This window comes from Capra hircus, chromosome 5 (genome assembly GCF_001704415.2).
Source record: "Capra hircus breed San Clemente chromosome 5, ASM170441v1, whole genome shotgun sequence".
Lineage (NCBI taxonomy): Eukaryota > Metazoa > Chordata > Mammalia > Artiodactyla > Bovidae > Capra > Capra hircus.
The window spans coordinates 56246417-56273812 of record NC_030812.1 but is presented as its reverse complement, the minus strand read 5'-3'; the positions used below and the strand labels follow the sequence as shown (position 1 = coordinate 56273812).

The window sequence follows — 27396 nt, the reverse complement described above, 5'->3', positions numbered from 1 at the left end:
TTGGCATATAGTGAATGAGGACCTCTGAGGGCAGAAAAGGGACTTAAAAAAATATGGTATCCGTGGGAGATGCCTTTATTGATTTATTGACTGCATCTGGCTGCTGTGCTTCCAGGCTCAGTTGCAATTCCCACATTGAGGCTGTTCCCACCCTTCCTGTGTCCCTTGAGCTTAGCAGGCACTTCCTGTCCTATTAGAAATGAAAGTTAGAGATTGGGGGTGTGGTATGTATGTATTTACTCTGCAGAATGTTGGTACTGTTTGTCCCTTTATTATAGCAAAAAGGTGACAGGAGAACTGGAATAGAGACTGGGACTTCATTTAAGGGAGGGTTTGGCCTTAATGTTTGTTGTGGCAAAGCAGACAGGTTAATTTATTTCTTAGAATATCCACTATGACAGTGAGGGGGCCTTAAGGGATTTGAAGGCTTTCATCCTATATCCCTGTTCCACTTGGACTAGATTGGTAAATTACTGGATAGCGTTCTTAAATTTTTGGTTTCCTACAAGTTTGTTTTATTGTTAAGGCACCATCTTCAGCACACTTCTTTAGTACTATTAGAGGTAAGTGTAGCAATTGTGTTAAATTTTTGATTCTAAAGTTAATGTTCCTTTCCTCCTAAGATCTTTGTATTTTTCTTCTCTGTGAAGCGTGTTTTTAAAAAAGTTATTTGTTTATTTTTCTGCAGTTTAGAGACAGCTTGAAGCAAACATCCCAGCTCTGTGAACTTCAACTTGGGGATAAACTTCAGATTGGGTGAGTAATCGTTTCAGTTTCATGGACCTTGAAGCTCAGAATAGTGGGATCAAGATTCATATAAGATAGCTTACAATTGTCAAAGAAATCACTAGGCAATTATGTCTCAGTAAAGCTGGGGGGAAAAAAAGAACTAAGCATCAAGTTTCATGACTTACTCCGGTTTGAAAAATCATTTTTGAAGTCATACCTGGGGGAATCTGAAAGGATTAAGAAGCATCAGCCCATCAGCGTGACCCAAGAGGAATAAAACTGTGCAAAGATCTGAAACTAGTTATTTCCCCATCCTCTGTTTTGCTTGTCTCTGCTCTTCGGTGAGCTCTTCTGTTTGTTATTCTGTGTGTTAAGCTCGCTGTAAATATGAAGTGGTGGTGGGGGAAGTACTGAGCTTATTTTCTTCACATGTTCTCCAAAGCAGTGTCCCTTTAAAATCAAGTTTGGAATCTTATAGCTAAGATCTAAGGAGAAAATGTCCTCGTTTTTTCCATGAGAATCTGAACTTGTACAAAATAAATAGGAAAGGGGATAGAGTTGAAAGACCTAAAAACTTCTTTTTGGTCTAACTGCTAAGCCTATGAAAAATTAAAAAATAACATCTTGGGCATTAGGACCCAGTGGAAGAGCCTCACTCAGACTCGGGGTTAACTTCTATCAGTGACGTAAACAAGCAGCCCTAGCTCATTCTTTACTCCCCCTCCCTCCCCCCTCCTCCTCCTCCCTTTTGCCTCTCCCTGCTCTTCCTCCCTCCCTCCCTCCTTCTCTCCCTCCTTTCCTCTCCCTTTCCCTCTCCCTTTCTCTCTTAGCTTCCTGACATTAAAGAGAAAATGCTGCTATCAGTGACGTCCAGGCCTGGGATTTCGACTTTTGGCTATAACAAGAACAACAAGAAGGTAGGGAAAAGTGCTTTTTTGGAATTCAGCTACTTCCTTTTCTGGGGATCGGGGAGTGCCCTTGGCTTTAACATTCTCCTTAAGAGGGGAACAGGCTTCCTCTCCTCTCAGCTCCTCTCTTTTTCCACCACTTTTTTTGGTCATCTTTTCTTACCTGGTTCCGAAGTTCCAGGAATTTACAGCCCTTTACCTGAGGCCTGAGAAGGCAGTGGAATTAAAAACAAATCAAGCTTTGCAAGTTCAGAGCTTTGTGAAGTTAGTTTGACTTCCTGCTGATGTATCCAATTTTCACAGGGAAAATATGTCACCTCAAACCCTGGCCCCCAGCCTGCTCACTCCAAGGTTATTTCGTTGTTTTAATTAACTGCATTCTCCTCCAGCCCACCTTCCTTCCTACCATTCCATCAGCGTTATCAGGTAGCTTGAATACAGTGAGTGAAATCACAGCTTCATCTGAGGACTGAGTCTACTCTTGGAGCTTAGATAGAGACCCTACTCCACCCAGCCTGTAGGCAAGGAGTTTTTAAGAGAAGACCTTGGGAATTAAGGCAGAAAGTTCTGGGATTCTTTGGGGTCTGCTGCTAAGCTGGGGCTTCCTGCTCTGCAGATAGCCAAGCTCAGCAGGCATCTTTGAAGTCTTTTTGATTAACCCACAGCTGCCAGAGAGTTGTGCTATGCTTGGGCACAGGGGCAGTCTGGGGAGAGGTGTACAGTTGTGCCCACAGTTGCCAAGGAATATCTTGGGCAGTTTCTTGGCATTTCAGTGCACACAGTGCTGACTAGGAGAAACTTTATGCTGTAGCAGAAAGACCCTTTACCCTCTGTCTTGATTTTCTAGCTGTTCTTTGTAGAAAAAAAGGTGCCGTATATATTTTAGGATATTTTGTTCATTTGATGGATTGTTGGGGCGTAGGAAGGGATTCTTGATTCTTTCTTATATACCTAACGAGACTGATATAGGTGAACAAAGTATCTGATGAAGGCAGTGGGTAAATGTTTGGAACCGAAACACCTGGTGTTAGTTTATATGCTATTCATTCTGTCATTGCTTCCCTGGGGGCTCAGACAGTAAAGATCTGCCTGCAGTGCAGGAGACCAGAGTTTGATCCTTGGATCGGGAAGATCCCCTGGAGAAGGGAATGGCAATCCACTCCAGTATTCTTGCTTGGAGAATTCCATGGACAGAGGAGCCTGGTGGACTACAGTCCGTGGGGTGGCAAAGAGTCGGATATGACTGAGTAACTAACACACACGTGCGTGCGCACACACACACGCACACACACACATTTTATATCCTTAGGAAATATGGGTTCATATGTTATCAATTTTATATACACACATAAATCAATATGATTTTGACAGAGGGATAGCTCATCTGTCTTTATTCTCTTCAAATCTTGTATAGTACTATATAAAAGTTTCCTTCCTAATTTTTCCCTCCAAGTCTCTCAGATTACCCGTTAAAATACAGTAAAATGAATTCCAGAAATTGTTTTTTTCCTATTAGTACCCATGTATTTGATGATATCTAAAGTATTCTTGTTTCTTAGCTCTGTACTTCCTTTTCCCCTTGTTGTATAGGAAACATTTAACCAGCTTCTAAATCTAGGATATTGTAGGGCAGGGGTCCCTAACCCCTGGGATCTAATGCCTGATGCCCTGAGGTGGAGCTGATGTAGAAATAATAGAAATAAAGTGCACAATGAATGTAATGCTCTTGAATCATCCGAAAACCATTCCCCACGCCCATCTGTGGAAAAATTATCTTTCACAAAACCGGGCCCTGGTGCCAGAAAGGTTGGGGACCACTGATGTAGGGGACAAGGGTTATTATTGTGGACTGGGGTTCAAGTATATCTCTTTCTGATAACTTGTAAGGTTTGAGAAGCGCATTAAGAAACCTGGGTTGGGGTAGATCGTAATTACTCAGGCTATTTGTCAAATGTTCTTTGGGTTCCTATAGGTCAGCGTTATGATGACATCACTTTGTGACTATGACAACTTGTGTGTATATGTAGGTTTGTAGGTATTGGGCCTATTTAAATGCAGTGATTAGTACGTTACTGTTTGTCTTTTTGTTGATGTGTACAGCTTAATGTGTTCATTTTTTGAAAAGAATGTTTTGAGTGAATCTGATCATGTAATTTGGCTGTTTATATACTGAAGGTTAGTTTTTTAAATAAGTTGTTAGTTTTTAGTAATAAACATAAGATGTATTTATTTTTAAAATTTAAGCATCAAGAGGTATATAAAACAAAATATCTTCCCTTCATGTCCTGAAGTTACCTAAATCCCACCCGGTAAGGGAAGTAATTAGTAGCAGCTTGCTTTGTCTATTCTACCAGACTCTTTTCAATGACAAGTTAAAGTTTTAATTTTGACATTGGCTTATTTACCATTTCTATTAATACCTAAGTTTGTCAGGTAGGACAAGTCTACAAAGTTTTGGAGATCTCTGGAACATTTGAAAAGCTGAAATAAAATTCTAAATTTCTGAGAAGGTACGCATTATAAATATCTGCTTTTCTTTTCCATCATTTTGTTGTACCAAAATCTGTAAGTCACAGATTTGTAGAGATCTGTTTTCTCTAAGGAGTATTTTTGTATCATAATTTACTGTAGTTGTCACTTCTGGTTAGTGGAATATCTTGAGTGAGCTCAGTTTGAAAAGATTTATTTGTACAGCACTTTTGTAACTCCATTAATTTTTATTTAATGTCTTTTAAAAGTAGAATTGTTTGGGGACTTTCCTGGCAGTCCAGTGGTTAGGACTCAGCGCTTTCACTGCCATGGCTGGGGTTCAGTCCCTGGCCAGGGAACTCAAATCGTGTAAGTCCTGCAATTCAGAAAAAAAAAAAGGAATGTTTTATTTTGAAACATATTTGTGTATTTTATCAGAGAAGTTGTTTCCCGAGGAGCCAAGGACAATTACAGTTTTCTTATTCTTTCTTGGCTGTTGTAAATACAGGTATACAATGAACAAACGTATAATGCCTGGTAAAGGCACATACATTCTTTCTCAGGATGTACTGTTGAATATCCATTCTTTTTAATGGAATTGAGTAATCACAAGGGCTTCCCTGGTGGCTCAGTGGTAAAGTATCTGCCTGCCAAGTCAGGAGATACTGGTTTGATCCCTGGGTCGGGAAGATCCCCTGGAGAAGGAAATGGCAACCCACTCCAGTATTCTTGCCTGGAGAATTCTAAATCATAGAAAGGAGAAAATGTGAATTTCAAAGAGAGATTCTGAAAAATTATGGTATTAAAAAAATCTATCTTAATTATTCTTAGTTCTTAAAGAAAAAAAAGAGAAGACTAAAGGTAAAAAGATCAGAGTTCTAAGGTCTCAACACTTCCTTCAACTTTTGAAAGAGTTGCCTCAGTAGAGAGATTTGTGTATAGGTGAGACTGAAAGAGGAAGTGTTTGTGAGTAAAGGAATTTCAGACTTGTAAAGAGCCTAACCACACCTTCCCTGACATCATCTTCCTGGCATGTGTTATTATAAGTTAACTCCTCACAGCATCAACAACCATTCCCTTTGGAAAAAAAGAAAAGAGACTTTGTTTAACTTGGGATAATTTGCCTTCCCTGACCTGTTTTGCATAAATTTCTATTTCTTCTTGATCTTAACATATTGAAGGCCATATTGGGGTGGGGAGTTGCGGGGAGTGGGGCGGGCTGGAGGAGTAGAGGCCGTGATGAGAGCGAACTGGCTGGTGGGCATTGCCAGATTTTCACTCTTTAAGAAGTCTGAGTTACCTGAAGGTTTTTGGAAGAGTTTACTCAGGAGAGCAGAAAGTGGGAAGCAATATTAGAATTGTTCATACTCCTAACAGGGAGAGAGAATTTTTGTGTGTTGCCCGCCAGGCTCCTCCATCCATGTGATTTTCCATGCAAGAATCCTGGAGTGGGTTGCCGTTTTCTTCTCCAGGGGATCTTCCTGACCCAGGGATCAAACCTGAGTCTCCCGCATTGCTGGATGGGTGTATATTACCTGCTTAGCCTAGTGCCTGCCCACCGTTGGGCCAGCTTTCCTTATCTCCCCACCTCCCCTGCATGTTGTCATTACACTGACTCTGCTTGAACCAGCTGTGTTATCTGCAGTTCTCTGGCAGTACTCTTTGGTTGTTGGCTTCCATTTCTAATCTCCTAAGAAAATATGCGGTAAGACAGAAAAATATAGAAAAGAAACAAAACAGAAGAAAATATAAATCAGAAGTCAGGGACTTCTCTGGTGGACCAGTGGTTAAGATTGTGCATCTCCAATGCAGGACACCCGGTTTCAGTCCCTGGTTAGAGAACTAAGATCCCACATGCTGTGTGTGTGCAGTGTGGCCAAAAAAAGTCAGCTAGAATTAAAATGCAGATGTGCAAACCTTAAGAGTTAATCCTGGAAGATGAAGACTGATGAATAGTCACGATTTTGTCAGTGGAGAGGTGGTTGGTGACTTTAACAAGCAATTTCAGATTGAGGAGTAAAAGCAGGGTTGGAGTGGGTTGTTGAGTGAACGAAAGTAAGGAAGTATAGATGGTAAATATGGACTGATCTTTTAAGAATTTGGATTAAGATGAAAGTGCAGGAAAAAAATTAAAAAAACAGGCAAAATGTCTGAATAGATATTTCATCAAAGAAGATCTACAAATAGCCATGAAAAGATGTCCAGCATCATTAGCCATCAAGGAAATCAAACCCACAGTGAGATACCACTTCACACCCACAAGGATGGTTGTAATCAAAAACACAAATAATAGCGTGGTGTAATTGTACTCTTATAACCTGCTGATGGGAATGTAAAATGGTGCAGCTGCTTTGAAAAAGATTTTGGCGGTTCCTTAAAAGGTTAAACACACTCTGTATAGACATTACTTTGCCAACAAAGGTCCGTCTAGTCAAAGCTATGATTTTTCCAGGGGTCATGTATGGATGTGAGAGTTGGACTGTGAAGAAAGCTGAGCACCGAAGAACTGATGCTTTTGAACTGTGGTGTTGGAGAAGACTCTTGAGAGTCTCTTAGACTGCAAGGAGATCAGTCCTGGGATTTCTTTGGAAGGGATGATGCTAAAGCTGAAACTCCGGTACTTTGGCCACCTCAGGCAAAGAGTTGACTCATTGGAAAAGACTCTGATTCTGGGAGGGATTGGGGGCAGGAGGAGAAGGGGCCGACAGAGGATGAGATGGCTGGATGGCATCACCAACTTGATGGACGTGAGTTTGAGTGAACTCCGGGAGTTGGTGATGGCCAGGGAGGCCTGGCGTGCTGCGATTCATGGGGTCGCAAAGAGTCAGACACGACTGAGCAACTGAACTGAACTAGGTATATACCCAAGGGAAATTAAAACAATGTCCACACAAAAAGCTTGTACATCAGTGTTCATAACGGCATTATTCATTATAGCCAAAAAGTGGAAACAATCCATATAGCCATCAACTGATGAATGGATAAGTAAAATACTATATTTACCCATACAGTGGAATTTTGGATTTTATTCAGTGATTAAAAAGTAGTAAGAGTACTGGGACTTCCCTGGAAGTCGACTGGTTAGGACTCCAGGGCATGGGTTTGATCTCTGCTTGGGGAACTAAGATCCTACCTGCCGTGTGATGTGCCAAAAAAAGAAAAAGTAATAGGGTACTGATACAGTCTACAAAACGGAAGAACCTTGAAAAAATTATGTTAGTGAAAGAAGCCAGTCACGAAAGACCACATACATTTGACCCTTGAACATCGTGGGGCTTGTAACACCAGCCCTGTGCAGTTGAACATCCACATATAAGCTATATTTGATCCTCCGTATCCATGACTCCTCCATATCCATAGATCTGCATCCTCAGATTAAACCAATAGCAGAAAATCCACATGTAAGTGGATTAAAATCTGTGTTGTTCGAGGATCAGCTGTATTTGATGCTTTCATTTATATGAAATGTCCAGAATCAGAGAGAGAGGAAGGAGACTAGCAGTTGCCTAGAGATGGAGTAGGAGAGTTCGGCGGGAAAGAAAAGTGACTGGTAATGGGTATTGGGAGAAGGCAATGGCACCCCACTCCAGTACTTTTGCCTGGAAAATCCCGTGGACAGAGGAGCCTGGTAGGCTGCAGTCCATGGGGTCGCTAAGAGTTGGACACAATGGAGCGACTTCCCTTTCATTTTTCACTTTTGTGCATCGGAGAAGGAAATGGCAGCCCACTCCAGTATTCTTGCCTGGAGAATCACAGGGACGGCAGAACCTGGTGGGCTGCCGCCTATGGGGTTGTACAGAGTCGGAAACAGCTGAAGCAGCTTAGCAGCAGCAGCAGTGGGGTATCTTTTGGGGGTAATGAAAATGTTCTAAAATTGATTATAGTGATCCAAATACCATTGAAATTATATTTTAAATGGGTTAATTACATGGTATGTAAATTATATCTTAATAAAGTTGTTATTTTATTTTTAAATATTTGTTTATAATTTTTAATTTGGTTGTGCTGGGTCTTAGCTGTGACATGTGGGATCTAGTTCCCTAACTAGGGATCAAACCCGGGCCCCCTGCATTGGGAGCATGAAATCTTAGCCACTGGACCGCCAGAGAAGTCCCAAGTTATTTTAAAAAGATGGGGAGCAGAGAAATGAGATGAAGGCTGGAAGAAGATAGTGGTATGTGGGGAGAATTTTCTTAAAGGTGGGAGATACAGAAGCCAAAACATAATTAAAAAGGTTCATGATCAGTTACTTGATACTTTCCAAATATCCCATTCTCTGATTCTGTTGCCTTTGTGCTTCGGGTAGTATTCAGCCTCTGATGCTTTCTTGTTGTTGTTCCTTCCTTTTGGAATGGCCTTTTGCTATTTATTTGTTCATCGTACTCACATTCATTAAATAGCTCCAGAATGTGCTAGGACCTATGTAAATAGACTGTCATTTCTTTTATTAAAAGAAAAAAAACAAAACCCTTTCTCTTGGTGCCATGTCTCCCTTCAGCTGCTGTTCCATTTTTCTTCTTCCCTTTATATAAACTATCTTGAAATAATTTTTTTAAGAGTTATATATACTAGCTGTGTCCAATTTATTTCCTTCCATTACTTCTCTTTTATTATCTTTAATATATTATTTAATAACAAGATTACATGTAACTATAAAGCATATCATGCACGGATATGAGAGTTGGACTATAAAGAAAGCTGAGTACTGAACTGATGCTTTTGAACTGTGTTGGAGAAGACTCTTGAGAGTCTCTTGGACTGCAAGGAGATCCAACCAGTCCATCCTAAAGGAAATCATTCCTGAATATTCATTGGAAGAACTGATGTTGAAGCTGAAACTCCAGTACTTTGGCCACCTGATGTGAAGAGCTGACTCATCTGAAAAGACCCTGACGCTGGGAAAGATTGAAGGCAGGAGGAGAAGGGGATGACAGAGGATGAGATGGTTGGGTGGCATCACTGACACAATGGACATGAGTTTGAGTAAGCTCTGGGAGTTGGTGATAGACAGGGAATCCTGGGGTGCTGCAGTCCATGGGGTCGCAAAGAGTCGGATACAACTGAGCAACTGAACTGAAGCTGATAAATCATAGTAATAAGAGGAACACCTGTGGGCTTCCCTGGTGGCTCAGTGGTAAGGAATCCGCCTGCCAATGCAGGAGACGTGGGTTTGATCCCTAATCCAGGAAGATCCCATATGCCACAACTACTAAGCCTGTGCTCTTGAGCCCAGGAGATGCAACAACTGAGCCCACAAGCTGCAGCTCCTTAAGTCCACACACCCTAGAACCTGTGCTCCACAACAAGAGAAACCACCACAATGAGAGCTCACGCGCTGCTACTGCTAGGGAGCAGACCCCGCCCGCCACAGCTGGAGAAAAGCCCTCGCAGCGGCAAAGACCCAGCCCAGCCAGAAGTAAGCAAAATAGTTTAAAAAGAGGAACACCTGTAAACCCATCTTCCAACTTAGGAACTATGATCATTGCCTGTAAATTACATACACGTAGGAGTTTTTCACCATCCCACTGCCTACCTCCCTTCTAAAGGTAACTACTCGTATGGCAAAACCAATACAGTATTGTAAAGTAAAATAAAGTAAAAATAAAAATTAAAAAAAATAAAGTGAAAAAAATTAAAAAAACAAAAATTCGAAAAAAAAAAAGGTAACTACTCTTAAATTTTATATTTATCATTCTATTGCTTTTTAAAAATAGTTTAAAATCGTGTTTAGTTTGCTTTTTTACATTGTTCTAAGTGCTTTACATATATAATTTAATCCTCATGACAGTTTCATGATTATTTTCCCTGAGTCACAGATGAGAAAAAATGCACTATAGAGAGCTTAATAATCACGTTTCTAGTGAATGGCCCAGCTGGGATGTGAACTCAGATCGCTGGCTCCTAATCTGTGCTGTCAACCTCTGCTTTATTGTCTTATTGCAACAGTCTTCTGTTTGTTTGTTTCCATTCAGTATTACATCTTCATGATTCATTCATGTTGTATATTTTATTCATTTTTTCTTGTTGTATAATATTTCATTTTGTGAATATACCATAATTTATCCATTCTTCCACCAGTGCGCTTTTGGACTATTCCAGGCTTGTTTGTTTTTGCTGTTCCTAACATAGCTGCTCAGAATATTATCATATATGTGGCACAGTTGTGTAAAAATTTCTTTGAAGTTTATACGTAGGAGTGGGGTTGTGGAGCATAGTTTGTGAATGTTGGCTTTTAAGAGATGATGCTGGAGAATTCCCTGGTGGTCCAGTGGTTAAGACTGCAAGGGGCATGGCTTGGATCCTTAGTGGAGGAACTAAGATCCTGCATGCCCAATAGTGTGGCCAAAAAAATTAAAATACATGTGCATGTTCAATCGTGTCTGATTCTTTGAGACCCATGGACTGTAGCCCGCCAGGCTCCTCTGTCGGTGGAATTTTCCAGGTAAGAATACTGGAGTGGGTTGTCATTTCCTACTCCAGGGGATCTTCCTGACCCAGGGGTAGAACCTGAGTCTCTTTCATCTTGTGCACTGGCAGGCGGATTCTTTACCACTGTGCCTCCTTGGAAACCCCAGTCTAAAAAGAGATAATGCTAAATTGCTTTCTAAGTATACTACTGTTGTTTCCATAAGCGATATAAAATTTATTGTAGATTCATAGCCTCTCTACTTATTGAAAATGTCATACCTCTCATTCTCGCTTAAATTCAATCTAATTTGACTTTTATTCCCAACGCTCCACCAAAACTGCTTTTACAAAGGTCTGCAATGACTTTCCATTTTCCTGAGTGGTCAGTTCATAACCCTCATCTTACTTAATCTGTTGTCGACACTTGACACATTTGATCACACAATTGCTTGAAACACTTTCTTCATTTGGTTTACAGACCACCATACCCTCCTGTTTCTCTAGCATCTGTGGCCTTTTCTCTGCAGGCTTCTTTGCTGGTTCCTCCTAATTTTCCTGATCTCATTTGGGAGATGCCCAGGACTCAGTCCTTGAGTTTCTTTTCTATCTGCACTTCTCCATTCATAATTTTATTGAGCCTCATAGCTTTAAATATTATCCATATCTAATGGAAAATCTGAAAAAGACTATATACATACATATATATATGACAGGGCTTCCCAGGTGGCTCAGTGGGTAATGAGTGTGCCAGTGGTGTGGGAAATGTGGGTTTGATTCCTGGGTCAGGAAGATCCCCTGGAGGAGGGCATGGCAACCCACTCCAGTCTTCTTGCCTGAGAATCCCATGGACAGAGGGTCCTGGCGGGCTGTAGTCCACGGGATCACTAAGAGTTGGACATGACTGAAGCGACTTAAGCACACACGCACACATGTATAACTGAATCACTTTGCTGTATACCTAACACTACCACAGCACTGTAAATCATCTATCCTTAAGTTAAAAAAAAAATCACCCATAGGATGACAAATCTCAAATTAGATTTCAACCTGGACTGCCTTCCTACAATTCAGATTCATATTCTAACATCACATCTCCATTTAGATGTTTATCAGACATTTCAAATTTAACGTGTTTAGAACAGAGCTCCTGCCTGCCTTCTTCCTTCTTACTCTGCCGCAGCTGTCCTTCTCACTGTCTTCTCCATCTAAGTAAATGTAAATTTACTGTAAATTTCATTTTTCCAGGTGTTCAAGCCGAACTTCTTCACTTATCCATGACTGTTCTCTTTCTCCTACAGCCCCATAACTAATAACATAATACACTAGTACCTACTTTATTGGACTCTTAGTAATTAATGCGTGCTACATAGTAAATGATCATTAAAATTACCCATGGAAGATATGATTCCATTCTTTTTCTTCCTGTATGCATATAAACAAACTTATAGTTTCTCTCATCTTAAAACAATGGAAACCCTGCTTGATCCCATTTCTTCTGCCAGTTACTGTCCCATTTTTCTGATCCTTTTATAATCCTTTTTATAATCTACCTTCTTGAAAAAGTAGTTCCTCTAAAATCTCTGCTTCATTACATTCCACTCTTTTTCTCAATATTTGCTCTTTTTATCTTTTAATTGTAAAATATATACACCAAAATTTGCCATCTTATCGATTTTTAAGTATACAGTGTAATGGTGTTAAGTAGGATGCATTCACATTGTGCAGCCCATCTCTAGTAGAACTCTTCATCATGCAAAACTGAAATTACCCTATTAAACGGCTCCCCCATTCTCCCCTCCCCACAAACTATTGGCAACCACTATTCTACTTTCTGTCTTTTATGAGTTCTCTAAGTACTTCGTATAAATGTAGTCATACGGTATTTGTCTTTTTGTGATTGACTTATATAACTTAGCATAATGTCCTCAAAGTTCATCCATGTTGTAACATATGTCAGGTTTCCTTGCTTTATAAGGCTGAGTAATATTACATTGAATGTACATACCACATTTTGTGTATCCATTCATCTGTGAGAGATACCTGAGTTACTTCCTTCCTTTGGTTATTGTGAATAGTGTTTCTGTGAACTTGGGTGTATAAATATCTCCTCAGACTCTGCTTTCAGTTCTTTTGGGTATATTCCCAGAGTTGGAATTGCTGGATCATATGGTAATTCTATTTTTAATTTTTTGAGGAATTACCGTATTATTTTCCTTAGTGGCTATACCATTTTATGTTCCTACCAGTAGTGCACAAGTTCTGATTTCTCCGAATCCTTGCCAACACTTATTTTCCATTTTTTTGATAGCCGCCATCCTAATGGGTGTGAGAAGGTATTTCATTATAATTTTGATTTGTATTTGTTTAATGATTAGTGATGTTGATCATCTTTTCAAGTGCTTATTGGTCATTTGTATGTTTTCTTTGGAGAAATACTGAAGCCCTTTGCCCATTTTTAAAGTGGGATTTTTTTGTTGTTATTGAGTTTTAGGGGTTCTTTATATATTTCGAATATTAATACCTTGTCAGGTATATGATTTGCAAATACTTCTCTTTCAGGAAGTGAATTTTTATAAACAAGTTCTACAATGAAGAGAAAAAAGCATCTTGATACATAAAAGTTAAAGTTTTAAAAAATTTGTAAAGGGTTTTGAAATTTAATTTTATTTGCTTATTTTTGGCTGAGCGGGTCTTTGTTGCTGCTCAGGCTTTTCTCTAGTTGTGGTGCCTGGGGGCTGCTCTCTAGGTGGAGCACACAGGCTTCTCATTGCAGTGACTTCTCTTGTTGCAGAGCACGGGCTCTAGACATGCAGTTGTGGCTTCCCGGGGCTATAGCACAGGCTCAGTAGTTGTGGCTAACGGGCTTAGTTGCTCCTTGGCGTGTGGGATCTTCCTGGCCCAGGGATCAAATCTGTGTCTCCTCCATTGGCAGGCAGATTCTTTACCACTGAGCCACCAGGGAAGTCCTAAAATTTTTAAATCAGAAAGTGTTTAAGACTGCGTGGGTACTAAGTTGCATGAGTCATGTCTGACTCTTTGTGACCCTATGGACCCACTATAGCCTGTCGGGCTCCTCTGTCCATGGGATTCTCCAGGCATGAAAACTGGAGTGGGTTGCCATTGCCCTTCTCCAGGAGATATTTCCCATCCAGGGATTGAACACACATCTCTTACATCTCCTTCAGTGGGTTCTTTACCATTAGTGCCAATTGGGAAGCCCCATTTAAGACTAAATTCTTTCAAATGTTCAAACAAAACAGAAAGCAATCTCAATAATAAAAGGTGTCCTTGGGGCTTCCTAGTGGTCCAGTGGTTAAGAATCCACTTCGTAATGCAAGGAACAGTGGTTGGATCCCTGGTCCAGGAAGATATCACAGCTGTGGGGCAAACGAGCCCATCCTCCACGACTATGGAAGCCCACACTCTTGGAGCCCATGCTTTGAAATAAGAGAAGCCGCCATGATGAGAAGCCTGTGCACGGCAACTAGAGAAAGCCTGCTTGCAGCAACGAAGACCCCGCACAGCCAAAAATAAATAAGTATTAAAAAAGACTTGATCTTGGTATATCATCCTTTTAACGTGCCGTTGAATTTGTTTTGGTAGTATTTATTAAGAATTTTTGCATTTATCCTCGTCATGGATGTTGGCCTGTTGTTTTCTTGTAGTATCCTCATCTGGCTTTGGTATCAGGGTTGATGTTGGTCTCGTGAACTGAGTTTGGGAGTGTTCCTGTCTATTGAGTTTTTTGGAAGAGTTTGAGTATTGGTGTTAATTCTTTGAATGTTCGGTAGAATTCACTTGTGAAGCCATCTAGTGCTGGAGATTGTCAGTCTCCTTATTAGTCTGTTCAGATTTTCTCTATTTTTTATTACCAAGACTTGGTAGATCATACATTTCTAGGAATTTATTCATTGCTTCTAGGTTGTCCAACTTGATGGCATATGATTGTGTCTTATGATCCTCTGTGTTTTTGTGATATCTCCTCTTTCATTTTAAATTTTATTTCTTTGAGTCCTCTTTCCTTGTAAGTCTAGCTAAAGGCTTGCCAATTTTATCTTTTTAAAAAAACTAATGTCTATCTATTCCTGATTTTATTTATTTTTGTCTTTCTATTCCTGATTTTATTTATTTTTGCTCTGATCTTTGTTACCTCCCTCTTTCTTCTAACTTTGGCCTTAATATGTCCTTCTTTTTCATGAGGTAGTTTGAGATTTTTTTTTTCTTCTTAACATGTGCATTAACTTCCCTCTGTGCTCTATTTTTGCTGCATCCCATGGGTTTTTGTATGTTGTGTTTCCACTTTTGTTTCAAGATTTTTTTTTTACTTCATCTCTGACCCATTGGTTGTTCAGGGGTGTGTTTAATTTCCACACATTCGTGAATTTTCCATTTTCCATCTGTTGTTTATTACTAGTTTATACCATATTGGTCAGAAAAGATACTCGGTATAGTTACAATATTTTTAAATTTACTGAGACTTTTTGTGACCGCATGTGCTCTATCCTGGAGAATGTTCCAGGTGCACTTGAAAAGAAGATGTAATCTATTATTTTTAGATGGAAGACTATGTTGTTAGATTATTTGATCTAAAGTATAGTTCAAGTCCATTGTTTATTGATTTTCTGTCTGGGTGATCTGTTCATTATTGAAAGTGGGATATTGAAATCCTCTGCTATTATTGTATTGTCTGTTGCTCCCCTCAGATCTGTTAATATTTGCTTAATATTTTAGGTGCTCTGATGTTTAGGTCCTCTTAATATTTTCAGTTTAGTCCCGTTGCTCAGTCATGTCTGACTCTTTGCGACTCCATGGACTGTAGCATGCCAGGCTTCCCTGTCCATCACCAATTCCCAGAGCTTTCTCAAACTAATGTTCATCAAGTCAGTGATGCCATTCAGCCATCTCATCCTCTGTCGTTCCCTTCTCCTCCTGTCTTCAGTTTTTCCCAGCATCAAGATCTTTTCCAGTGAGTCGGTTCTTTGTATCAGGTGGCCAAAGTATTGGAGTTTCAGCTTCAGCATCAATCCTTCCAGTGCTGTAAATCCTCTTGATGAATTGACACTCTTATAATCATATAATGACTTTCTTTGTCTCGTTACAGTTTTTGACATATTTTTCCCCTGATATAAGTATAGTTATCCTTGCTTTATTTTGGTTTCCATTTGTATGGAATATCTTTTTCCAGCCCTTCATTTTGTTCTTATGTGTGTCCTTGTAGCAAAGTGAGTCTTTGTAGGCAGCATAAACATTAGGCCTTCTTTAAAAATCCATTCAGCCACTCTTCACTCTTGCCTTTTGACTAGAGAATTTAATCTGTTTGCATTTAAAGTAATTATAACTCAGTGAGGACTTTTTATGGCAACCCACTCCAGTATACTCACCTGGGAAATCCCATGGATAGAGCAGCCTGGTGGGTTACAGTCCATGAGGTTGCAAAGAGTTGGACACAACTTGAGCAACTGACACAAGCTAAGGACTTATTACTGCCATCTTGTTAATTGTTTTCTGGCCATCTTGTAGTTCCTTTCTTCCTCTCCTCTCTTACTGTCTTATTTTGAAATTGATGATTTCTGATATGATGTACTTTGATTCCCTTCTCTTTATCTTACATATATCTATTATAGGTTTTTGTTTTGTTGTTACCGTCAGGCTCACCTGAAACATGTTACAGGTGTGACAATCTATTTTTAGGCTGATAACAACTTAACTTTGATTGCATACAAAATCTACCCCTTTACCTCCCCCCCATTTTATGTTTTTCATATCAGTTTACATCCTTTTATATTGTGTATCCATTAACAAATTATTGTAGCTATAGCTATTTTAATACTTTTCTCCTTTAATTTCTATACCAGAGTTAAGTAGTTAATATTATGATACTAGAGTATTCTGAATCTGTGCTTACCTTTATCAGTGTGTTGTGTATTTTCATGTTATTAGTTGGTATCCTTTCTTTTCAGATTGAAGAATTCTTTTCAGCATTTCTTGTTAAGGCAGGTTAAGTGGTGGTGAACTCTCAACTTTTGTTAGGGAAAGTCTTTATTTCACCTTCACCTCTGAAGGACAACTTTGTTGGGTAAAGTATTTCTTGTTTTGCTTTTTTTTTTTTCTTCTTTCAGCGTTTTGAATATATCGTCCCATTCACGCGTGGCATGCAATATTTCTGAGGAGAAATCAACTCGTAGCCTTATGGAGACTTTCCTGTATGAGAGACATTTTTTTTTCTGACTTAAAAAAAAAAGTTTTTTTGTTTATGTATTTATTTCTTTGACTGCAGTGGGTCATTGTTGCTGCGCGTGGGCTCTCTCTAGTTGTGGCGAGTGGAGGTTCGTTGCTCTAGTTGTGGTGCGTGGACTTTTAATTGCAGTGGCCTCTCTCGTTGCCGAGCATGGGCTCCAGGGTGTGCAGGTCTCAGTAGTTATGGTGCGTGGGCTTAGTTGCTCTGTGGCACATGGGATGGTTTTACTGTAATGCATCTTGGAGAAGGTAATTTTGGATTGACATTTTGAAGTGAGCTTTTAGCTTAATGAACCTGGACCGTTCACATCTCTCCCCACATTTGAGAAGTTCTCAGCCATTACTTTTGAATAAGCTTTCTACCCCTCCCTCCCTCTCTTCTTCTGTGACTCCAGCAGTATGCAGATTGTTTCTGTTAATGTGCCCTGTAAGTCCCATAGGCTTTCTTCATTTCTGTTAGTTCTGGCTTTGTTTTCTTTCCTTCTGGCTGGATAATTTCAGATGATCTCTCTTCAGGCTCACTGATTCTTTCTTCTGCTTGGTCTGGTCCATAGTACTTTTAAGTTGACAAATCCAACTAGTGTTTTGTTTGTTGTCTTGTAACTTACATAACCTCTTAGTGGCATTGCTAGAGTTGACCATTCCCCGTTTCTTGAATTGCTGTCTTTTGTTGCTTCTGGTAACACCACCTTCTCAGGTCTTGCCCTTTCCTCCTCCTCTGTTGACCTTCTTGTCAATTACCCTACTCAGTTTCTGAGTGTTTTTAGTTCTTTAGGCTTTCTTGCCCTCTCTCTAAATATACCTTCTTCCTAAATTTCACTTATTACTATGCTAATAGGTTTACCGATAATTACTAGACCAGACTTCTCCTCTGTGTATCCAACTTCTTAATTGGTATTTTTTCCTAGAAGTCTCACAGATTATTAAAATTAATGTATTCAAAATGTGATGATTGCTTTGTAGTACTCAAATTGGCTCTGCCCCCCCATCTCTATAGTAGTAGTGAATGATACCACCTTCCATCCAGTTACTCAAGCTAGACATGATACTTTCCCACATCTAATTTATTATACAAGCTAACTGTCCATCTTTACAGCCATCTCTCCAATTATAGGCTCTATTGTTGCTGGTTTGGACTATTACAGTGACCTCCTAATCGAGCTTGCCACTTCACCTCCTGTCTTACTCTTGTTTATTCTTTCCGTAGTAGCCAGAGTAGTATTTTGAAAACCTAGATCAGATCTTATACCTTCTCTCTTACATAAAATTATTCACTGTCTGTAGGGTTGAATGAAAGCCAGACACTTTAAGACAGCCTGAAAGTTTGTTCCTACACTTTCATCCTTCTATACACAAGTGTCACTGGCCTTCTGCTTCTTTCAGATTCAGTTGAAAGTCTCACTTTGTGTCTTTCGCACGTTTCTCTTTCTGGAATGATCTTTTATTTCATTCTCTGAATGACTGGTTTCTGCTTATCCTTGAAGTCTCACTTAAATGTCACCTTTATAATAACTAAAGTAGGTCACAGTCTTCTGATCTTTCTTTCCCCTAGCCCATTTATCACACTCGGTAATTATACCGTTCCTTTGTGATTATTTGATTAATGGCTGTACCTCTGCTAAATGCTGAATTCCGTTAGGACCAAGACCATCTCACGTCTTTGTCTCTAGATGGTCTTTAAGTCAGCGTTTTGCTCTTGGTACCTGACATAGTGCCTGGTACTCTAAAGTGGGCATGAAGCATTCACCGAACGAACGGATGTGAGCTCGTTTCATGTTTCAAGCACTGTAAGAGCTGCTGTTGCTGCTCCGTCTCTCAGCTGTGGCCCTTTGCGACCGTGTGGGCTGAGCACGCCAGGCTTCCCTGTCTTCAGCATCTCCCAGAGCTTGCTCAAACTCATGTCCATTGAGTCGGTAATGCCATCCAACCGTCTCATTCTCTGTCGTCCCCTTCTCCTCCTGCCTTCAATCTTTCCCAGCATCAGGGCCTTTTATAATGAGTCGGCTCTTCGCATCAGGTGGCCAAAGTATTGGAGTGTCAGCTTCACCATCAGTCCTTCTAATGAATATTCGGGGTCGATTTCCTTTAGGATTGACTGGTTGGATCTCCTTGCAGTCCATGAGACTCTTAAGAGTCTTCTCCAACACCACAGTTTGAAAGCATCAATTTTTTGGTACTCAGGCTTCTTTATAGTCCAACTCTCATATCCATACATGACTACTGGAAAAACCATAGCTTTGACTAGATGGACCTTTGTTGGCAAAGTGATGTCTCTGCTTTTTAATACGCTGTCTAGGTTTGTCACAGCTTTTCTTCCGAGGAGCAAGCATCTTTTAATTTCATGGCTGCAGTTCCCGTACACAGTGATTTTGGAGCCCAAGAAAATGAAGTCTGTCACTGTTTCCATTTTTTCTCCATCTATTTGCCATGAAGTGATGGGACCAGATGCCATGATCTTAGTTTTTTGAATGTTGAGTTTTAAGCCAGCTTTTTCCACGGTCCTCTTTCACTTTCATCAAGAGGCTCTTTAGTTCCTCTTCGCTTTCTGCCATTAGAATGGTGTCATCTGAGGTGTCACTTCATATCGATATCTGAGGTTATTGATATTTATCCCGGTAATCTTGATTCCAGCTTGGCTTTATCCAGCCTAGCGTTGTGCGTGATGTACTCTGCATATAACTTGAATAAGCAGGGTGACAGTATACAGCCTTGATATACTCTCTTCCCAATTTTGAACCAGTCTGTTGTGGAGTTCTAAGTATTGCCTTTTGACCTGCATACGGTTTCTCAGGAGGCAGATAAGGTGGTCTGATATTCCATTCTCTTTAAGAATTTTCTACAGTTTGTTGTGGTCCACATAGTCAAAGGCTTTAGCATAGTCAGTGAAGCAGAAGTAGATGTTTTTCTGGAATTCCCTTGTTTCCTAAGATCCAACAGATGTTGGCAATTTGACTTCTGGTTCCTCTGCCTTTTCTACGTCCAGCTTGTACATCTGGAAGTTCTTGGTTCACATACTGTTGAAGCCTAGCTTGAAGGATTTTGAGCATGACCTTGCTAACATGTGAAATGAGTGCAATTGTGCAGTAGTTTGAACATTCTTTGGCATTGCCTGCTTTATTTGTATGTATTTTAATCCTCATACTAATCATATTACACAGTTGCTGTTACTGTCTGTATTTTGCAGGTATGCTTAAGCAACTTACCAAAGTCACACAGCTCACACATGGCAATAGTAGAATTAAACCTCAGTCTTTTAATTTTTGACCCTGTGTTTTAACTACTTTCTGCTAGTTAATGGGCTCTATAGACAAGAAATACACTTTTTGAAAAAACATTTAGTGAAATTGACTCATTCCCTACTCAATTGCTAATTGAATAGTGAAATAATTGAGTGCTTATATAAAAACTGAATCTTATTTTTTTTCTCATTTGTAACATAAAGATCTTACATTACAAATGAAAATTATTTTTTTTGTTGTCCCAAATTTAATTAATACTAAACCGTTATTTTACATTTACAGAATTGGTAGATTGGTATGGCTAGGCATGCTAACATTTTACCCTGGCCTCCAATTCAGCCACCAAATACTTGCCTAACCCTTAAAGACTGGTAGGGTTTGAGGGTTTCAGTTTGAAGCATCCTTCTTCTCCACTCCAGTTGAGAAATAAGAAAAACGTTTGACAAATGGAAATAAAACCAACACCTTTATTACTGATAAAACTGATATTCAAGGTGGTACCTCCTATCTGTGGGCCAGTGAATTTTCTAATACTGCCAGAATTAGGCAGATTTTTCCACCTAGGTGCAAGCAGTGATCAAAGCCAAACCAAACAGAAAGCTATGGTCCTCCCTTGTAAGGCAACCCCTGTGAAACCTCACTAGTGCGTAAGGTAAGGTAGCAAAGCTGAATGCATGCTCCCTTCAGGCAACTGTATGCCCAGAGTAGAGCTGCCTGCCCACCAGGGATGGTATGCTGATGTCTGTCTATTCACATGGAAGGGCACAGTGGAGTGGGCAGTCAGTGATTCCCCCAGAGAGGGTGATGATCAGATTCCTCAGTTTAGTTCCATTTTCATGTACCAGACCAGTGCTTAAATCTAGTAGATTTTTTAAACACTATGTGTTTGTCTGTCTTTGGCTCTGTTGGGTCTTCATCGCTGCACGCAGGCTTTCTCTAGTTGTGAGGAGCAGAAGCTGCTTTGTTGTAGCGTGCAGGCTTCTCATTATGGTTTCTTCTCTTGTTGCAAAGCACAGTCTTCAGGTTCAAAGGCTTAGTTGTCCTGCAGCATGTGAAATATTAGTTCCCCAACCAGGGATCAAACCATGTCCCCTGCATTGCAAGGCAGATTCTGAATCACTGAACTACCAGGGAAATCCCTAATCTAGTAGATTTTTTGATGATTAAAAAAAAATTTTATTTATTTTAAATTGAAGGATAATTGCTTTACAGTATGGTGTCGGTTTCTGCCAAACATCAGCATGAATCAACCATAGGTATACATATGTCCCCTCTTTCTTGACTCTCCTTCCCTCCTCCCTCCCCATACCACCCCTGTAGGTTGTTACAGAGCCCCAGTTTGAGTTCCCTGAGTCATACAGCAAATTCCCATTGGCTGTCTATTTTACACATGGTGATATATGTTTCTGTGTTACTCTCTGCATATTCTTTCCACTCTTTCCTTTGTCCCTCTCCCACCCTCATATCCATAAGTCTGTTCTTTGTGTCCTGTCTCCACTGCTCCCCTGCAAATAATTTCATCAGTACCATCTTTCTAGATACCACATAAATGTGTTAGTATATGATATTTGTTTTTCTTTCTGAGGTACTTCACTCTCTATAATAGGGTCTAGGTTTATCCACCTCATCAGAACTGACTCAAATGTGTTCCTTTTTATGGCTGAGTAATATTCCATTGTATGTATACACAACAGCTTCTTTATCCATTCATCTGTAGACAGACATCTAGCTTGCTTCCATGTCCTAGCTATTGTAAGTAGTGTTGCAATGAACATAGGGGTGCTTGTGTCTTTTTCAGTGTTGGCTTCCTCAGGATATATGCCTAGTAGTAGGATCGTGGGTAGTACAAAGGTGAAGAAGAGGAATGCTGCTATTGTATTAACAACCGGCTAGTTGTTAATTAAGGATACCACTGAATGCAACTGTCAGGAGTAAGCCTAAGCAAAGATAGAGAGGAAGGGAAAAAAATGGAAGAAGAATGGAGAGGAGTAAGAGAGAGGATGGAGACTAGAAAAAGGGAAGAAGTGAGGGGCAGTAGAGGGTTGCCGCTAAACTATAAGTCTGTTATTCTCATTCTAAATTTTCTTTCAATTTCACCTCTCAGTTCAGTTCAGTTCAGTCGCTCAGTCATGTCCGACTCTCTGCGACCCCATGAATCGCAGCATGCCAGGCCTCCCTGTCCATCACCAACTCCCAGAGTTCACTCAGATTTGCGTCCATCGAGTCAGTGATGCCATCCAGCCATCTCATCCTCTGTCATCCCCTTCTCCTGCTGCCCCCAAACCTTCCAGCATCAGAGTCTTTTCCAGTGAGTCAGCTCTTTGCATGAGGTGGCCAAAGTACTGGAGTTTCAGCTTTAGCATCATTCCTTCCAAAGAAATCCCAGGGTTGATCTCCTTCAGAATGGACTGGTTGGATCTCCTTGCAGTCCAAGGGACTCTCAAGAGTCTTCTCCAACACCACAGTTCAAAAGCATCAATTCTTCGGCGCTCAGCCTTCTTCACAGTCCAGCTCTCACATCCATACATGACCACAGAAAAAACCATAGCCTTGACTAGACGGACCTTAGTTGGCAAAGTAATGTCTCTGCTTTTGAATATGCTATCTAGGTTGGTCATAACTTTTCCAAGGAGCAAGCATCTTTTAATTTCATGGCTGCAATCACCATCTGCAGTGATTTTGGAGCCCAAAAAAATAAAGTCTGACACTGTTTCCACTGTTTCCCCATCTATTTCCCATGAAGTGATGGGACCGAATGCCATGATCTTCGTTTTCTGAATGTTGAGCTTTAAGCCAACTTTTTCACTCTCCTCTTTCACTTTCATCAAGAGGCTTTTTAGTTCCTCTTCACTTTCTGCCATAAGGGTGATGTCATCTGCATATCTGAGGTTTTTGGTATTTCTCCCGGCAATCTTGATTCCAGCTTGTGTTTCTTCCAGTCCAGTGTTTCTCATGATGTACTCTGCATATAAGTTAAATAAGCAGGGTGACAATATACAGCCTTGACGTACTCCTTTTCCTATTTGGAACCAGTCTGTTGTTCCATGTCCAGTTCTAACTGTTGCTTCCTGACCTGCATACAGATTTCTCAAGAGGCAGGTCAGGTGGTCTGGTATTCCCAGAGGTCTGGTTTCACCTCTAAAGGATACCAAAAGTAAGCAGGAACCTGAGATTCTGCTCTGTAAGTTCTATCAAAACTATTTTGTAATAAGGAGAGAGGAAAATAGCTGTTTTGTTTTAGTAAATCAGCCTAAAAGAATAGGGATTTCCCCTTTTTCTATATTGTTAATGGGTTAAGCATACTGTGGCTGTTCTGTAAATAATGTCTTTATGTGGGTATGGGTACTAGATCTTACAAAAATTCTTACAGAACCTCCACATTACTATCCAGGAACTAGATAGAACTTACAGAAGTTTCTCTTCCTCTTTTGGCGACCTTAACCCTTTGTTTATAATTGGCTTTTGGTTTTCAGTTCTTACTTTGGCAACCAGTCCTTACTTCTACCCCTTAATTCCAACTTCTGCCTCATTCCCAATTGTGATCTAAACCATGAATTGGATTAGCTAGGTTAACACTTTCCTAAGGAGTAGTTCTACTCAGATCACTGTCTTTTTTGAAATTCAAGGTATGTTAGAAACTATCAGAGTGTGGGTCCAGGAGTCAGGCTGTATGGACTCAAGTGTTTTAACGTTCTATCCTAGTTTTTTTTTAAAAAGTATGTCTGACTTTAAGAGACTTTTGGTTGTTTTTAAATAGATAATAGATGTATGGACTTGTTATAAAATATAAAAGATTCAAACAAGTATAAAGGAAACGAAGAAGTCTGTTTTCAATCCATCCTCCATGTACCTAGTTTGTCTTTCTAGTGGCCATCATTATTAACTGCTTCTTGTGTATCTTTCTAGAGATAGTTCTATGTGTATTATATCAAACTTTGAAAAATTATTTCCAAAGTCCTTTGTGATTTGTAAAAATCAGTATAGATAAAGATTAAATTTGATCTAGTTAATGGGGGGCTAGGTGGTTGCATATATGCATTTTATTTTGATCTGAAGATAGACTGGGCACGTATACCTTTCATATTCTTGGGCTAGGCTACTTCCTTCAAATGTGTAGTGTTGCCAGTATTTATTGTTTGGTGAAACAAAAATATTTCTCTAATGACCACAGGAACAGAATATTTTCATGACTTTGAGATTTTAAGCCTTGATGAAACCAGACCCCTAATCTACCAATCTAAGTATTCTTCCTGTGGGTAGTATAAGGGTGAAGAAGAGGATGCTGGTGTTTCCGAACTTCTAAGGGTTTGTGATCTCTGTATGTCTTACCAAAATTAAATTGGGTCAAATGATGAAAATAGGGTAAAAGACAAGGGAGGACAAAATAGACTCTAGGCAGACGTTATCTTTTCCTTCATCTTTTCTCTAAGGCACCCGTTTTGTGGAAGAGAGCCACATACACCTCTCTGCAGGCTCTGTCACCCTTTTCCACCTTGCAGTCCCTTCTTCAGCCCTATCTCCTCCTGAACGCAGCCGATCCACCAGCTAGGCTGAATAGTGGAGGGGTTTGGTTATGCAGAGTCAGGCTCCATGGGGACTCAGTTGTGTCCCAGCCATGTTCTGCCTAAGCAGTTGGTTGCCATGTTCAGACAAGCTGCTTAACCTTCAAAGCTCCCTTTCCTGTCCTGGAAATTAAGCTTTTTGTCTATGTTTCCTGGTACATAGGAGATGTTGCCACAGTGACATGTACCTACACACTGATGGCATAGTTGGTTATTCCTTGGGATATAGGCATGGGCTTTCGCTGCCTGAGAGGGCTGTGCCCCCCATAGCGCTGTCCACGTATTTCAGTTGACGGCTCTTGCTCTGGTCAGTCTATGTAAGCACCAGTCTTATGTAGGTTTTACTCTTAACTTGTTTGGGTCATGGTTCAAATGCCTTTGTTTCTTAAATGTTCTCCTTTGGACTCGACATTACCTATTCCCAGGGAACTTAGAACTGTCCTCTTCTCAGAAGGGAGACGAAAGGATGTAGGGTCATGTAAAGAACTGTTTTACTCAGCTCTCTGCACCGGTTTGGATACTGTCCGTCTTAGGATTTCCATTACTTGGTTCTGCTTAATAAAAAGTGAAGTGACATACCAAAAGGAATGTTGAAATAAAATTAAGACTCAGTTTCTAAGTTTTAGAAGGAAACTAATAACATATTCCCTGCTCTACTTCACAGAGTTGTTGGGAAGATCAAATGAAATCATAAATGTTATAGGACGTAAGATACTGTTTAATTGTTAGACAAAAAGATATAGTACAAAATTCTGCATCAAACTGTGCCTACAGTAGTGAGGAGGTTCTTTTTCCAGTCTTGAAGAAAGCAGTTTCTTAAGAGTTTCTGGTATGTATCCCCTTGCACCTGAGTCTTTAAGGTAGAATGGTTTGTTCATCATTCAGGGCCCCAAAAGGAAACAGATGGCATACCCAAGCAGAGTAATTTGAGAAAGATGTAATAAAGATACTATTTACAAAGAGACTTAGGGAAACCAGTGAGAGTAAGCAGAGTACCCTATGGCCAGCAATTACAGAGCTTACGTTACTGTAGATCTAAAGGGGGAAAGAACTGAGGGAGATTGCCAGAATCTGAGAGTAGCTGTATGGAGAGAACTTGGGGCCCCAGTAGCAGTATGCAGTCAAATCATGGTATTCTGGCAGGGGAAGGAGCTAGGAAAAGAAATATTCTGATCTCCTTCTCCTCCTGCCCTTTGATATCCTGTTGGTGTGTATCTGGTTCACCAAACCCAACTGGAATCCACAGGACAAGGGAGCCTGTTCATACACTCTTTATGGTCAGCTTCCTAGCCACAAAGCAAAATGGACAGGAGTGGCAAGCAGATCTGGAAGGGCGAATGGATGGATCCCTGGGCAATAAGTTTGATTGTTTTATTAACTGAGGATTCTTTAGTTATTTTGACTTAGGGTTTGAAAATGTTGATTTTATACCTAAGACCTTGTTTGAGTATCACCTGGTGTGGATGTGAGTAACTCCCCCTGGCATTAAAGGAATGTGGAAAACAGATTACTGTTATAGCGGTAAGAGCCGTGAAAGAGGAGATGAGGAGCTGGAGGTGGTGTCAGGCGTACTTGAGCTGAGAAGAAGCAGTGGAAGCGCTGAGAGTCAGGTTTTAAAACCAGGTGTGTTGGGCAGATCTGTGGTGTGGGTTCTCTGGCTTAGGCTCTGCGTGTTGCAGAGCAACCTTTCTGTTGTTACTGCCTTTTGATAATTTTATTTATTCATTTTTGGCTGTGCTGGTTCTTCGTTGCTGCACGGGCTTTCCCTCGAGGTGGCTAGCAGGGGCTACCCTCTCGCTGTTTTGCACGGGCTTCTCATTGTTTGGCCTCTCCTGTTGCACAGGCGCGGTTGTTCGGCCTCTCCGGTTGCAGAGGCGCGGTTGTTCGGCCTCTCCGGTTGCACAGGCGCGGTTGTTTGGCCTCTCCGGTTGCACAGGCGCGGTTGTTTGGCCTCTCCGGTTGCACAGGCGCGGTCTCTAGGGCCCATGGGCTTCGTTAGTTGCAGCGTGTGGCCTGCGTGGTTGTGGCTCCCGGGCTCTGGAGCACAGGCTCAGTAGTTGTGGCGCACAGCCTTCGTTGCTTCTGGGCATTTGGGGTCCTCCTGGATCGGGAATCGAACCTGTGTCTCCTGCATTGTCAAGTGGATTCTTTACCACTGAGCCACCAGGGAAGCCCCTTGTTTTGTTTTTAATGTTACTGTTTTCTTTTTTCCCAGAAGGAAGGATTATTGAAAATACTCCTTTTTTGTTCTGATATGATGTAATGTCTAATTTATATTTTTACTTGAATTTCAATAAAGTATGTTAATTTTAAGACTTCTCTACCTGTAAATGAAGTGGGGTGATGCCAACTTAGGCTGAATCCTGTGCTAGGTCATGCTAGCCTGTAGGACGTTTTCAGTGGTTGGAATGTCCTCTCCTCTCCACCCGTCTCTGTGAAGATTTTTTAATTATTCGCTTCTGTATTTGACTGTGCTGGCACTGTGCTGCTGTGCATGGGCTTTCTCTGGCTGTGGTGAGTAGGGGCTGCTCTCCAGCTGCGGGCGCAGGCTTCTCACTGCAGAGGTTTCCCTTGTTGTGGAGCACGGGCTTTCGGTAGTTGTGGCTCCCGGACTCTAGAGGGCAGGCTCGAGTGCACGGGCGTAGCTGCGGGATCTTACCAGACAGGGGATCGAACTCGCGTTCCCTGCATTGGCAGGCAGATTCTTAATCACTGGACCACTGGGGAAGTCTCTCTATGAAATTTTTATAACAGCTTTATTGAGATATAATTCCCATGGTGTACAATTCACCCATTTAAATGGTACAATTCAGTGGCTTTTCATATATTTGCAGAATCATGCAT

At 40.6% G+C, this 27396-nt stretch overlaps 1 protein-coding gene across 4 annotated transcripts in view; it reads left to right on the top strand.

The window, feature by feature from the left end:
• The window catches only part of RBMS2 (RNA binding motif single stranded interacting protein 2), a 62984-nt gene continuing 35874 nt past the window's right edge, over positions 287-27396 (top strand). For 3 of the 4 annotated variants that reach the window (XM_005680336.3, XM_018048063.1, XM_005680335.3), the window contains exon 1: positions 1486-1646. In XM_005680336.3, the coding sequence (XP_005680393.2) occupies positions 1581-1646 (66 nt within the window). In that variant the 5' untranslated portion in view covers positions 1486-1580. Of the gene's footprint in view, positions 564-688; positions 757-1485; positions 1647-27396 lie in introns of those variants that run through there. The other variant, XM_013963948.2, reaches the window with a different exon arrangement.